Source organism: Stegostoma tigrinum, chromosome 20 (genome assembly GCF_030684315.1).
Source record: "Stegostoma tigrinum isolate sSteTig4 chromosome 20, sSteTig4.hap1, whole genome shotgun sequence".
Classification (NCBI taxonomy): Eukaryota; Metazoa; Chordata; class Chondrichthyes; order Orectolobiformes; family Stegostomatidae; genus Stegostoma; species Stegostoma tigrinum.
The window spans coordinates 31,751,650-31,764,853 of NC_081373.1; the positions used below are offsets into that span (position 1 = coordinate 31,751,650).

The window sequence follows — 13,204 nt, forward strand, 5'->3', positions numbered from 1 at the left end:
TGATGAAGAAGTCTTATTTGAAATATTAATTTATATTAGCATAAGACGGAAATGTGTACAATGAACTTTTCGAACGAAAAGCACTTGCTACAGCAGGACAAATGTATTTGCATAGAACACTGGATGCTTTACCTGGAGACCGAGTACAAAACCTCCGGAGAGAGGTCCCATGACTTTGTTTACAGGTGTGAAACTATACTGGTTTCAACACAGATAGTTGGACAGAAGGGCAACAGCCTTCACCCTTTCCGGCTTTCTCTGAAATAACTTTCTTCGATGTTTGTGTATGTGTGTGTGTGTGTACGTGTTAAACCTTTTGTTAATAAGTTTTGCTTAAGTAAGTGTTTTTTGCAGTAAACTAGTTCCTTATTTGTTCAACAAAGCAGCCTCTTGTTTTGAAGACTAAGCATTTTCCGGTCTTCTCTATATATAACAAGCAATATCAGGTTCCTTTTAAATTATAATTTTGTTATGCCCAGTAGGGGACAGGATGAGTAAAGGAATCAGTTCACTCCTTGCACTGGGCCATAACAAAGTCTATTGTTTGTGTTTCTGTTTTTTCTGAAAGATTTGTCAAAACATTTTCAAATGTGATTGTAGTGACTTGAGTCGATTACTCAATGTAAAGAATTGATTAAATTTTATTAATAAAGGATGCTTTAAGTACAGCAAAATTTCAGGAAAGCTGACATGAAACAATTTAAACACACGTTTGGAATAGATAATCAAATTTCTAAACTGGATAGTTGTATCTGATGTGCTTTCAGCAAACTAGACATTCCATGCATCTCTCTAACTCTATGAAAGTTATCTGGATGAGAATATGAATAGGAAGGGTTTAGAGAGATATGGGTCAAATGCAAGCAAATAGGATTACATTTATTTAGAATATCTGGTTGGCATGGATAAGTTGAACTAAAAGGTCTGTTTCCATGCTGTATATCGCTGGTTTTGCTTACGTAACTTAAGAGAAACTGCTTCTAGTGGCACGAGGGTCAGTAGCCAGAGGTTGCAGACTTAAGGTGATGGGAAAAGAACTACAAACCACGAGGATATTTTTTCTTATGCAGAAAGTTTTCACGGTATAGAATACATTCCTTGAAAAGGTGGTAGAAACAGACACAACAGTAATTTTAAGGAGAACTGGATGAATACCTAATGGAGAACAAAAAGCTTATGGGAAAGAACAGGAACATGGGACGACTGCTAATCTCTTTCAAAGAACTCTCTCAGGCATAATGCACTATATGGCCTCCCACTGTGCTTTAATACTCTCTAGTTCTACTCATGTTTAGGATTTGAGCATTGCTGACCACAGGCTCCAAGTTGCCCCAAAGAAGGTCTTTTTCTTGGAGAACTGCAATTATTGTGATGAAGGTATTCAAGTAGAACTGGTAGGGAATAAAAATGTAGGATCCATATTTTCTTAAAATAAAAGTAAAACACAAAAGCATTTAGGGTAAAGTTGTTAGTACTTTGTACCTTTCATGATGACTTCTGTTGTTTCATGTAGGCTGAGTGTTGGCTGAGTGGAATGAGTTACATATTGACAGGAAGTCAAAACTATTAACAAAATAAGTAAAACCACATGCAAGAATGCATGCATTGAAAGAGTATGCAAATTGAGTATTCTCTGATTGAGTTATTACCTCACTTGATTTGTGGAAGGTATGGTCTTAAAGCAACTTAAAGTTATTACAAACTACTCGTACAATTCATTCATCACTTACCTTCTCTGACAGCCTTTTCACCCAAACATAATGTCACAGCCTCAACAGCTCTGGGACTGGTAAATATCAGACCACCATAACCTTCAGGATGTGAAAGCTACATACAGATTAGAATGAAACTGTGTTACTGTAGAATTAATTGCTTATGAGAAACATTTTGAGTGGCTGTGTTTGCCTCTTCATGCACTAAATTTACAATTATAAATTAATTCTGCCTCACATCATCTTCTACAAAACCGGTTTTAGTTCGTAGGCTGTATGTTAAAATTCTTTCTTTTACAAAATGTAGCTCTGTACTGAACAGAGGAAATTCCATTTAAATGGTAGTTACAACATAATGATAATTCAAATGTGAATTAGATAATTATTTGAATCAATTATCATTCAAACTATTCAGACTATCATGGTTCTAAAGCTGCCAAATTTTATCATGCACTTGAATCTCACTTATATGCAGCTTGGAAACAGATCCTTCAGTCCAACTAAACTTGTACCCTCTAGTCTTAGATACATCTGCCAATGAGGAAGAGATTAACATGATCTACTCTGTCTAAACCTCGTCTGCTCCAAAGAAAGCATCTCAGCCTCATAAATGCATTGTTTCACCCCAGGCAACATGCTGGTGAATCTCCTATGCACTCTCTCCAATGCAATCATATCCTTCTGATAGTGTGGCAACCAGAAGTGCACAATATTTCATCCATGGCCCAACTAATGTACTATGAAATTGTAATAAGACTTCCCTGCTCCCACATTCTGCTCTTCAACTAATCAAGACAAACATCCAGTATGCCTTCTTCATCACCTGGTCTACCTGTGCTGAAATCTTTGGAGATCTAAAGGCTTGTACAACAGGTTCCCTTTGTTCCTGAATACTCCCTAGGAACGTATGATTCATTCTGTATATCCTTTGCTTATTAGACCTCCTAAAATGCATCATCTTGCACATATCAGATTAAACTCCATCTGCCATTGCTCTTACCAAATGATCAATACCAGACTGTAGCCTGAGACCATCCTCCTCACTATCAACAACACCACCAATTTTCATGTTATCCACAAACTTACTAATTGTACTTCGAAATTCACATCAAAGTTATTAATGTAAATAACAAGTGGCAAGGGTCCCAACACCAAATCCGGTGGCAGATGGCTGGTCACAGACTCCCGATAACAAAAACAAGCCTTCATCAGTATCTGCTGCCTATTTGTAACCCAATTTTGGATCTAATTTGCCAACTTGCCTTGGATTCCATGGGCTTTTCTCTTCTAGACTAACTTTCAGTGTGGGATCTTGTCAAAGGCCTTACTGAAGTCAAGTAAACCACATTAAATATTTGTTGAGGGTAGCGCAGTTAATCACCTTTTCAAAAAAATTCAACTAAATTAGTCTGACAGGATCTCCCTCTAACAAGTCTGCACAGACAATTCCTGATCAATGCCTGCCTTTCAAGTATTGATTAATGCTGTCCTTTAGGAATTTTTCCAATAATTTCCCTACCACTGATGTCAGACTAACTCTAAACTCAAAGTGAAATTCAGTAAAATGCAGCAACTGAAATGAATAGCATGGCTGTATTGTGTGCACACAGGAGGGGGACAAGGAACAGGAAGGTATTTTGATGTGCGTTTGATAACGAGGAGCAAAAATGGGCTGTTGTAGAGCACAAACACTTTTGTGCATATACTATATCACGTTACTCATGGAAACTAGGGAAAGACATATGTTTAGGACTGTGAGAGGAGAGATTCGGTTTAGTATATTAGGGAAGGGGACAGAAGCTATGGAAGCAATTGATCAGTCCTCATGACCAAGGAATTGATGAGCTCTTCTATATTGTTCTTGGAAGAGAAGGTGGAGGATGGCGGGGCCACCAAACCACACAACATTCGGGCTTGGAAACATTTCACCATCTCTTCAGTGTCACTGGGTCAAAATCAAGGAATTCCAGCATTGTGGGTGAAATTTCAGTGCAAGAATGACAAGCAATTCATTACCGCCTTCTCAAAGGCAATTAGAGTGGGGGGAGAGAGTGACGATGAAAAGCAGGGGGTGACCAAAGAAGTTGGAGGAGGCAGGGCAGACACAGCATGGGAAGGGGGAGGCAGTGGAGGAGAGAGAATGGTGGGGAGGAGGGAGGAAAGAATACAGGATGTCAAGGAGATGAATAACCCAGTATCTTCCCATTGTAGGCAGAATTAAGAGGAAGGCCGAACCTGACAATGGTCCAGGCACAGCTGATGATTCATGTCCACTATTACTGTTCAAATCTGTTAACCCTCTAGCATGAAACAAAAGGGAAATAAAGTCCTCCTGCCTAATGAGGACATAAAATATTTTTAATGAGAGAGCACCTCTGACGTGCTTCTTGCTGTATCAATAATACTGTATATTTAACTTAAGCAAGAAATGTACTTTACATAATCCCAGTAAGAGATTAATATCTCTCTTTGTATATTGTTGTTGCACAATTCTGATTTACAGGTGACACCACTTTAGTGCATGTATTAACTTTAGGAGAAAAGATATGGTGGCTCAGTGGTTAGCACTACTGCCTCACAGCGGCGGGAACCTACATTTGATTCTATCCTCGGGCAGCTGTCTGTGTGGAGTTTGTACATTTTCCCTGTTTCTGTGTGGGTTTCCTCTGCATGCTCTGGTTTCTTCCAATGGTCCAAAGATGTGCAGATTAGATGGACTGGCTATGTTAAATTTCCCAATAGTGTCCAGGGATGTGTAGGCTAGGTGGATTAGCCATGGGAAATGCAGGGTTACACGAGCAGGTTAGGGCAATGGGGCTGGGTGGGATGCTCTTCAGAGGGATCAGCGTGGACATGATGGGCTGAATGGCATGCTTCCAAAATATAGAGATTCTATGCTTCAACTTGCACAATATTCATTTAAGTGTATGAGCAAATAACTGCAGATGCTGAAATCTGTGCTGAAAATAAATAATGCTGGAGATCACAGTGGGTTAGACAATGTCCATGGACAGAAAGCAAGCTAAGGAAGAGCTCTGACGAAGAGTCATCTAGACTCAAAACGTCAGCTTGCTTTCTCACCACAGGTTATTTGTATGTCATTTACAGGTTTGTTTAATTAATGTCTCTAGCTTTCAGGAACCAAGGACTTACAGCAGTGATGTGAAGAAAGGAAAAGTTCAAAGAATTGCATTAGTTCTTGCTAATGACAAAGAATTATATTCTTCCTCAATACAGAAATGAAGAAAAAAATTGTGTTTTTTCGTATTTTTGACAATAAGTTAACAAAAATGTAAAAGTACACAAAAATATTTCATAAGAATATGGCACTGATATGCCCAACAATGGCACCTAGTCCTCAATTTATATTTAGTAATCTGAAATCCAATTGGCTTATCTGGAGTCCCGATTAGCTAAATGTGACTAGAGACTAAAGTACTGTACAAATTTGATGTAAAATTTACAGCACTGAACTTTATCAAAAAGAATGAAACAAATATAAATACAATATAAATACAAATAAAATTAATGTATTCCATGGAAAATTGTTTTTACTCTGATATATTTTAAAATGTTATAGTCTTCAAAAATATACTTCTTTTGCAAAGAAAAATGCATTGTAAAATGAACTATCCATTTCTCAAGATATAAGTATTTGGTTCATTGCACATTGACTAACAGGATAGTTGAGCACAGCCTACAGTACAAGAACAGGGAGATTACATTTGAACTGTATAAAACACTAGTTAGACCATAGTTAGAGACATGCATACAGCTTTGGTCAGTGGATTACAGGAAAGATCATTCTAGAGAGAGCAAGTGGAGGTTTACAAAGATGTCGTCAGTATGAAGCTTTTTAATGATGAGGAAAGATTAGATACACTCAAGTTTTTTCATTTAAACAATTGAGGCTGAGGAGGGAGTATTAGTTGAAGTAGATAATATTATGAGGAGCCCAGACAAAGTGAATAGTAAGGACCAATTTCTGCTAGCAGGGAGGTTAATAATCAAGATGTATAGGTTTAACGTGACTAGCATAAGGAGTAAGGGAGGGTTTAATGAATACTTTATTTCAACAAAATCATGGTGAGATCCTCAAACTAACTTCCTGAAAGGGTGGTTAAAAGAAACCTAATTGCATTTGCAAAATATTTGGACACACACATGAGGCACTGTAAATTACACAGCTATGAACCAAGAGCTCAAATATGGGTTATTTTCACAGGCACATTGGGTCAAACGGACTTTATTCTCTTAATAAGTAGAAATCTGTCTATATCATGAATATACTTATTAAACCATGGTTGACAGCATTCTGCAGTAAAGATCCCACAGATTTAGTACCGTTGGACAGTGGAAGTTCCTCCTCATCTCTGTTCTAACTGGGTGACCACTTACTCTGAGGCAATGCTCTTTAGTTTAACTTTCCCACAAGGGGAAGCAACCTCTCCACATCTACCCTGTCAAGGCCTGTAATAACTTTATATGTTTGAATAAGGTCTCTTCAGATTCTGCTAAACTTCATTGAGAACAAGCCCAACCTACTAAATCTTCTTATAGAAAAATCTCTCCACACCCAGGATCAAACTATTAAGCCTTCTTAGGACTGACTCCAATGTCAATATATCTTTCCTTAGATAAGAAGAACAAAACTATTCACAGTATTTAAGCTGTGTCTGACTAGTGCCTTATATTGTTTTAGCAAGACTTATTTTTATACTCCATTCCCTTTGGAATAAAGGCCGAAATTCCATTTGTCTTCTTTATTATCTGCTAAACCGAACACTAGATTTTAGTGAGTCATACAACAGGATCCCTCTGTGCTGCAGCTCTCTGCAGTCTTTCCAAAGTTAAGTAATATTCCAGCCTTTCTATTCTTCCTGCCAAAGTGCATAAAGTAATTCTTCAAATCATTTCAAATGTACAAACCCTAATACAACTTCTGCTGATCACAACGTGACAACTTCAGTGGGTACTGTGTTATAATTTCAAATCACTTGCATTTTAGTATCTGAAAACTAACACAAAGTCAATAATTATTAAAAAATTTACCTTCTTTGATAAGTCCTGAAGTGATATAAATTCAAATGACAAAACAGGAATTAAAGTTGCTTGAAGGCCATGTGAAATAAACTCCTGATAACAAAAACAATTCAAATTCGATTGTGATAGAAATTCTGATTCCTTTTCATATAAAACTGCATAATTGAGCTTACACTGTTGTGTAATTGCCTGCAAAATGTCTCCTCCAAAAGTACATTAGCCATACAATGATTAATCAAGATGTTTTGCATTAAGGTTGTATTAATAAAAATCTATTATTTTGAATAAATATTTGCATACAATAACATTTGAAGAATTATAGAGATATAAAAGATCAAAATTAACACTTTCCCGGCCACTTACCTGAATATAAGGATCAGCTCCCAATTCTCCTTCTTTGGGTTCTTTAAGCAAAAGGACTTTCATTTCTCACACTTCATCAGAATTGCTAACATCAATAGGATTACAAATAACTAAAATGCTTCGTACGCAGGACTGTAAACTGAAATGTACAGGCACACATTTTGTTATAACAAGATAAGTGTGTCACTTAGTCATCGATGCCTCCATTTTGTAGCCACGCCCTGTTTTAAGGATTGGATATCAATATCTAAGAGTTTCATTCAAATTCAAATTATAAAGATTTACACCGCTGTCTGTGAACTACCCTTCAACAAATGTGTGTTTTTACGATAAGACTTTTTTGTTAACACTAGTTTCTGTCTCCATCTCATCTTTCTAGGAAACGTTGCTTCAGACACTCAAAGAGGTGGCTGGGTGTAAAAAGCAATATGTAGCAAATGTATGAAGAAATAATTGTACATTACATAGTGTATATTCGAATCTCATTACTGTCATTAATAAAGCATTTAATACACAGGTTAGATGAATACTGCTAAATACCACACCAATGTTTCTTAGTATCATTGTTAATGGGGCAAAGGTATAATATTTAATTATTTGAATATGCCTGTTTGACAAAACTTGTGTTAGTTAAGTCTGTGTCCTCAGCTAAATTTTCACTTGCCTAGGAATGGTGAGGATATTTGTAACTCACTCAATTCTATCCTGTCAGCCACATACTGGGCATTGAATCTTGAATTTTTCTCAACTGCACTATTGTTTAATGTTATGGCAACATACTTAACGGCATACTGGGAGATTCATGTTTCTACTGCGCATTAAGAATTCTTAAGTGAATTTCTCATTTTAAGTTTGTAACACCTTTTCTATCAATTCCTTTGCTTTCACTTACTGTACCTCACACATTTACTTCCATTTCCTGTGTGTATTTATTTCTGTCCATTCATCCTACATGTACTTGATCATGGCTCTGTTCTTTTCTCTCTGTTTCTTGGATTTTACAGGGCACCAGTCTCTGCATTCTCAGCTAAAAAGTAGATGGATGGGGAGCCCACTAATGATCTTGATGGTTGTCCCACAGCAAATTAACACTGGAAGCAGGGCTAATTGCTTTAAGGTGAGACTTCTTTTGGTTTCTCAGGAGGAAAAGTATTGGCCAATTAGTAGCTCTGTAGACTAAGCAACACCAGCTGGGCATACTGGCCAATGCTATTGCCACAGACAGTTATATCATGTCGAAGAGTCCTCGTAATTCTGGAGTTGGGGATGTCAGTGGGGGAGTGAGGTTGGGAGGCTGGGTTCATGAGACCAGGGATCAGATGATACATGGGGTTGGCCTAGAGGACTTGCAATGGAGTTCTCCACAACCCCTTCAACTGTACTCCTTGCCTGACACCAGCCTATGCAATTAAAGCTTACCGGATTTCCCACATGATGTCAGCCTCCCCAATACAGGTCAAATAATAGTGGCAGAGGAATCCTCAAAAGGTCCAAGGGCAAGTGGACAGCAGATGTCTCCCCAACGTAAAATTTTAGAAATGTCATGAGGTGGCCGAAAGATCAACAGTTTGATTTTACACGCTTCCTACCTTGACAGAAAGCAGAAGTGGCAGGGATAGCAAGGCAAGTTAATTGTAGGAGGAACCTTATAAAATTGCCAACAATAGTTGCAAACCTGAAGATTTGGAGAATTTTACAATTCAGCAAAGAAGGACAAAGAAATTGTTACAAAAACAGAATGGAATGAATGTAAGTAGTAAGAAACATAAAACAGATTGTAAAAGCCTTTGAAGATAAATATAAAGGAAATAATTAGTAGAGATGAATGAGGGTCCATTATAGTCAGAGACAGATGAATTTATAAACAAGACAGAAATGGCAGAGAAACCAAATAAATACTTTTTGTCTGTCTTTACAGAAGAAGGCAAAAGAAGTTTCCTGAAATAATGAAGATCCAGAAGTCCAGTGACCAATTGTAGAAATGAAAGAAATTAGTGTTAGTAAAGTTATAGTATTTTGGAAATTACTCCGACTGAGAGTTGACAAACCCCTGGGGCCCAATAACCTTCAAACAGATACCTAGAGAGACAATAGATGCATTAGTGATTACCTTTCAAAAATTCTGCAATGGTGCCTACAGATTGGAAGATTGAAAATTTAACCAGACTATTTAAGAAAGAAAGGGGAGGGAAAACATCACAGCTTTATTGGCTTGCACCAGTAGCAGGTAAAATACTAGACTCTGTTTTAAAAAAATGCTTTTACTGGGTATTTAGAAAATGGTTGTCTGATTGGACAGAGTCAACATAGATTTATGAAGGGGAAATCAGATTTGACAAATGTGATGAAGATTTTGATGATGCTACTAGCAGATAACAAGTGGTTATGGGATATTTGGATTTTCAGAAGTCCTTTGATAAAGTCTCACATAGGAAGTCGGCAAACAAGATTAAAGTGCATGACATTAGGGATATTGTGCAGCAATGATTAAGTATTGGTTAACACACAGAAAGCTGACAGTAGGAATGAATAGTTAATTCTCAAGTTGGTAGGGTATCTCATTGCTTAGGCCCCAGCTGTTCATAATCTGTATCAATGATCTGGGGACCAATTATAATATTTCAAGTTTGCAAATGATTCAAATGGGAATTTGAGCTGTGAGGGGGGAGGCAATGTGGCTTTAAGAATCTTAGACTGAATCTGTACTCAAGAGCATGGTAGATGGAATATAACATTGATATGTAAAAAGTTTATCCACTTTGGTAGGAGCAACAAAGGTACAGAATATTGCATTAATGGTGTTGATTGGAAAATGTTGAAATCTAAAAAGACCTAGATGTCCTTGATCATAGGTCACTGGCAGCTAGTATGCATCTGCAGCAAGCAATTCAGAAAGCAAATCGACTGTTGGTCTTTATCCCAACAGAATCTGAGCACAGGAGTTAGAGGTTCTTGTTCAGTGTACATAAAACTGGTGAGACCACAACTAGATTATTGTACACAGTTCTGATCCTCTTGGCATAGGATTACAGTAAGGTTTACCAGATTGGTTTATGGGATGCTAAGACGGTCCGATGAGGAGGGATTGAGCAGACTGGGCCTGCATTCCCTGGAGTTTAGAAGACTGAGAGGTGATCTACGAGGTACTTACAAAATTCTTGAAGGGATAGACAGGTGTCAAGTAGAAAAGATGTTTCTTGAGGTCTCAATCCAGCAGATGTTGCCTCAGAATAAAAGCCAAACCATTTAACTTGGTGCAGGCAATTCAAGAAGCACTGTTTTGGCTTGGGAATTTAATTTATAGCCTGAGAACTATGTCCGTTATATTTATTCTAACTTTTTCCCAACTTGAATACAAGTTGCAACATGGAGAATTACATTTTTAAACTTTCCAACAATAAAAACTTGTTAGTCATGAGGCTAATAGCCTTTCCTTGGTTGTTGATTGCTAACATTGCAGCTGCCACTAAGCTCTTTTTTGAAATGATCCAAATGCTTTGCTAGATAGGAGTAGCAGTAAAACAGTTGATTCAGCACTATAGCGTTTAATAAGTTCATTTGGGTTCAGGATAATGCAGCTTTTTGGACCAGCAACAATGCCAGACCCACATCCAATATCTTGATTTCTTATTCATAGCATGATTATTCATAATCCAATTTTACATTACTCTATTACCAATGAATCCTGATGGGCAAAATTATCATGAGGAATCTGTTTAATCAATGGAAGCACAGACCCTAATTTTCCGACTCACCAATGTGAACAAAAACCTCTTATTTGCTTTGTACATGATGAAGGACTATTGATCCAGTCCAGTACATTGTCTAAACATGTAAATGTGGTGCCTGTAGTCACTGTCTAAGTGATTAAGATCTGAATGAAAAGCAAAATCACAATGGGCACACTTTTACATGGGTTAGTGACGGAGGGACAGCTTACCCAATGCATCCCCCACACCCCACAGCAAAGTCAGTGAGGAGTGGATTGACCAAGAAGAAAGCCACGCTGCAGCTGTAGCTATTGCACAGGAGGGGATAGGGGTGTTAGTGCTGGTGTATCAATTGAATTCGTGGATGAGACTGGGGCAGCTACCCATCACTGGGGAGAGGTCCCACCTCTTGAAGCTGCTGACCAACCTCATTAACTAATCGCTCCAGAAGTCAGTTTGGCTCCTGTCCACCTACCATGGTATGGGAGTGAGCTCAGAGATGGGTGAGAAAGGGGTGAGGTTGGCACCCTTCCAAATTTACATACCCACTCTGCCAAAAACACAGAGGTGCATGTAAAATTCAGACCATATCTTGCAATGCTTCCCTCTATGGTTCGCTTTGTGCATATCAATATTGATCTTTCTGTTGCCCATTCAGAGTATTTATGCCACTCAGTGTCATTTCCTACTATGTACATATCTCAGTCACTCAACATACAATCCCTTTGCATGTAGCTGTCAGTCAAACTATGCCTTTGTCAATGTGATATTCTGTAAGCACCTGTGATTGAATTGTTAACTGTCACTCTTACTCAGTACGTAGCTGGGTGTCAGTATTCTGCTAGATAGGTGTCATTCAGTTTATGCGGCTCTATATGTAACTGAAATTCATACTGTTTTATCCTTGTACCACTCATCTGATATGTACCTCTCTCTGTAACTTCTCAATCTCTTGATTCTTTCACTGTTTCTAAATTATCAGACTAGTTGTCTGACATCTAACAACAAAAATCACTTCCAATTAAATATTGGGAAGATTGAAACCATTGTCTTCAGTCACTACCACAAATTCCATTTCATCACGCTCTACGGCAACCATCTGAGGCTGAACCAAATTATTCATAACATTAGCAGAATATCTGACCTCAGTACCCGTTTCAGACTATATATCTGCCATCACCAAGACTGTCTGATTTCTAACTCCGTAGAATTACCACTACCTCAGCGCATCTGCTGGAACAGTGATCCACACTTTTGTTATTTCTAGACTCAACCAGTCTAAAAAGCTCCTGGCTTCCTTCCCACATTCCAAAATCTTAAGCTCATCCTAAATTCTGCAGTGTTCTTGCATTAGTCTTATTCATTCATCAATCCTTTATTAGCCAAATTGTACTTGCTTCTGATCAAACTACTCCCAAGTTTTAAAATTCAAATTTTTTTCAAATCCCTCCATGGCCTCTCTCTGGAATTGCCTCCAGACTCTCTATGTGTTTCTGACTGTACATTTCTGTCACTTTATTTCACTGTCAACTATAAATGGATCAAAGGATATAGGGCAAAGTCAGGAGCAAGGTATTTAATTGGATCATCAGCCATTATTATTCTGAATGGCACAGCAGGCTTGAAGGGCTGAGTGGCCTATTCTGGCTCCTATATTCTATGGTTCTATGTCAATGTTTCTACATGGTGGCTCAGTGGTTAGCACTGCTGCCTCACGGCACCAGGGGCCCGGGTTTGATGCCAACCTCAGGCGACTGTCTGTGTGGAGTTTGCACATTCTCCCCATGTCTGCGTGGATTTCCTCCCACAGTCCAAAGGTGTGCAGGGTAAGTGGATCGGCCATGCTAAATTGCCCATAGTGTTGAGGGATGTGTAGATTAGGGGGATGGGACTGGGTGCGATGCTCTGAGGGTCAGTGTGTAGATCTGTTGGGCGAAGGGCCTGTTTCCACTGTAGGGATTCTATGATTTTCTACTTCTACGATCATTTTGAACTGTCACATTGTCTATGTTTTTGACTGTAGCTTTTTGCATATTTCAGGCTGGCACTGAGTATTGTCACTCTCTATATTTCTAACTGTCACTATATATGTACTTGAGGCTATCCATTTCTATGTATATCAATCTGGCACTTTCTGTATATTTCAGGTAGTCCTTTAAATGTCAGCTATGTACCCAGAGGTTATCACTCACTCTTTACATTACTTACTATCATTGACTATGTATTTGATGGTCACTGTACATTTTGGACTGTTCTTCTCCTTACATATTTTAGACCACCCCTCCCTGTATTTCAAATGTATCTTTATAATTCAGACTGTCCCTCTCTATGTAAGAAGGATCTCTATATTACAGGAGATTTCTTTTTATATTACTA

At 38.2% G+C, this 13,204-nt stretch overlaps 1 protein-coding gene across 6 annotated transcripts in view; it reads right to left on the reverse strand.

Moving 5' to 3' along the window:
* The window catches only part of uros (uroporphyrinogen III synthase), a 33,708-nt gene that overhangs the window by 18,694 nt on the left and 1,810 nt on the right, over window positions 1-13,204 (reverse strand). Inside the window, exons 1-4 of one of the 6 annotated variants that reach the window (XM_059653088.1) lie at window positions 10,270-10,288; window positions 7,119-7,203; window positions 6,765-6,848; window positions 1,731-1,827 (exon numbers count right to left, since the gene is read on the reverse strand). In XM_059653088.1, the coding sequence (XP_059509071.1) occupies window positions 1,731-1,827; window positions 6,765-6,848; window positions 7,119-7,181 (244 nt within the window). In that variant the 5' untranslated portion in view covers window positions 7,182-7,203; window positions 10,270-10,288. Of the gene's footprint in view, window positions 1-1,730; window positions 1,828-6,764; window positions 6,849-7,118; window positions 7,340-10,269; window positions 10,289-13,204 lie in introns of those variants that run through there. The other 5 variants (XM_059653090.1, XM_059653087.1, XM_059653086.1 and 2 more) reach the window with 5 other exon arrangements.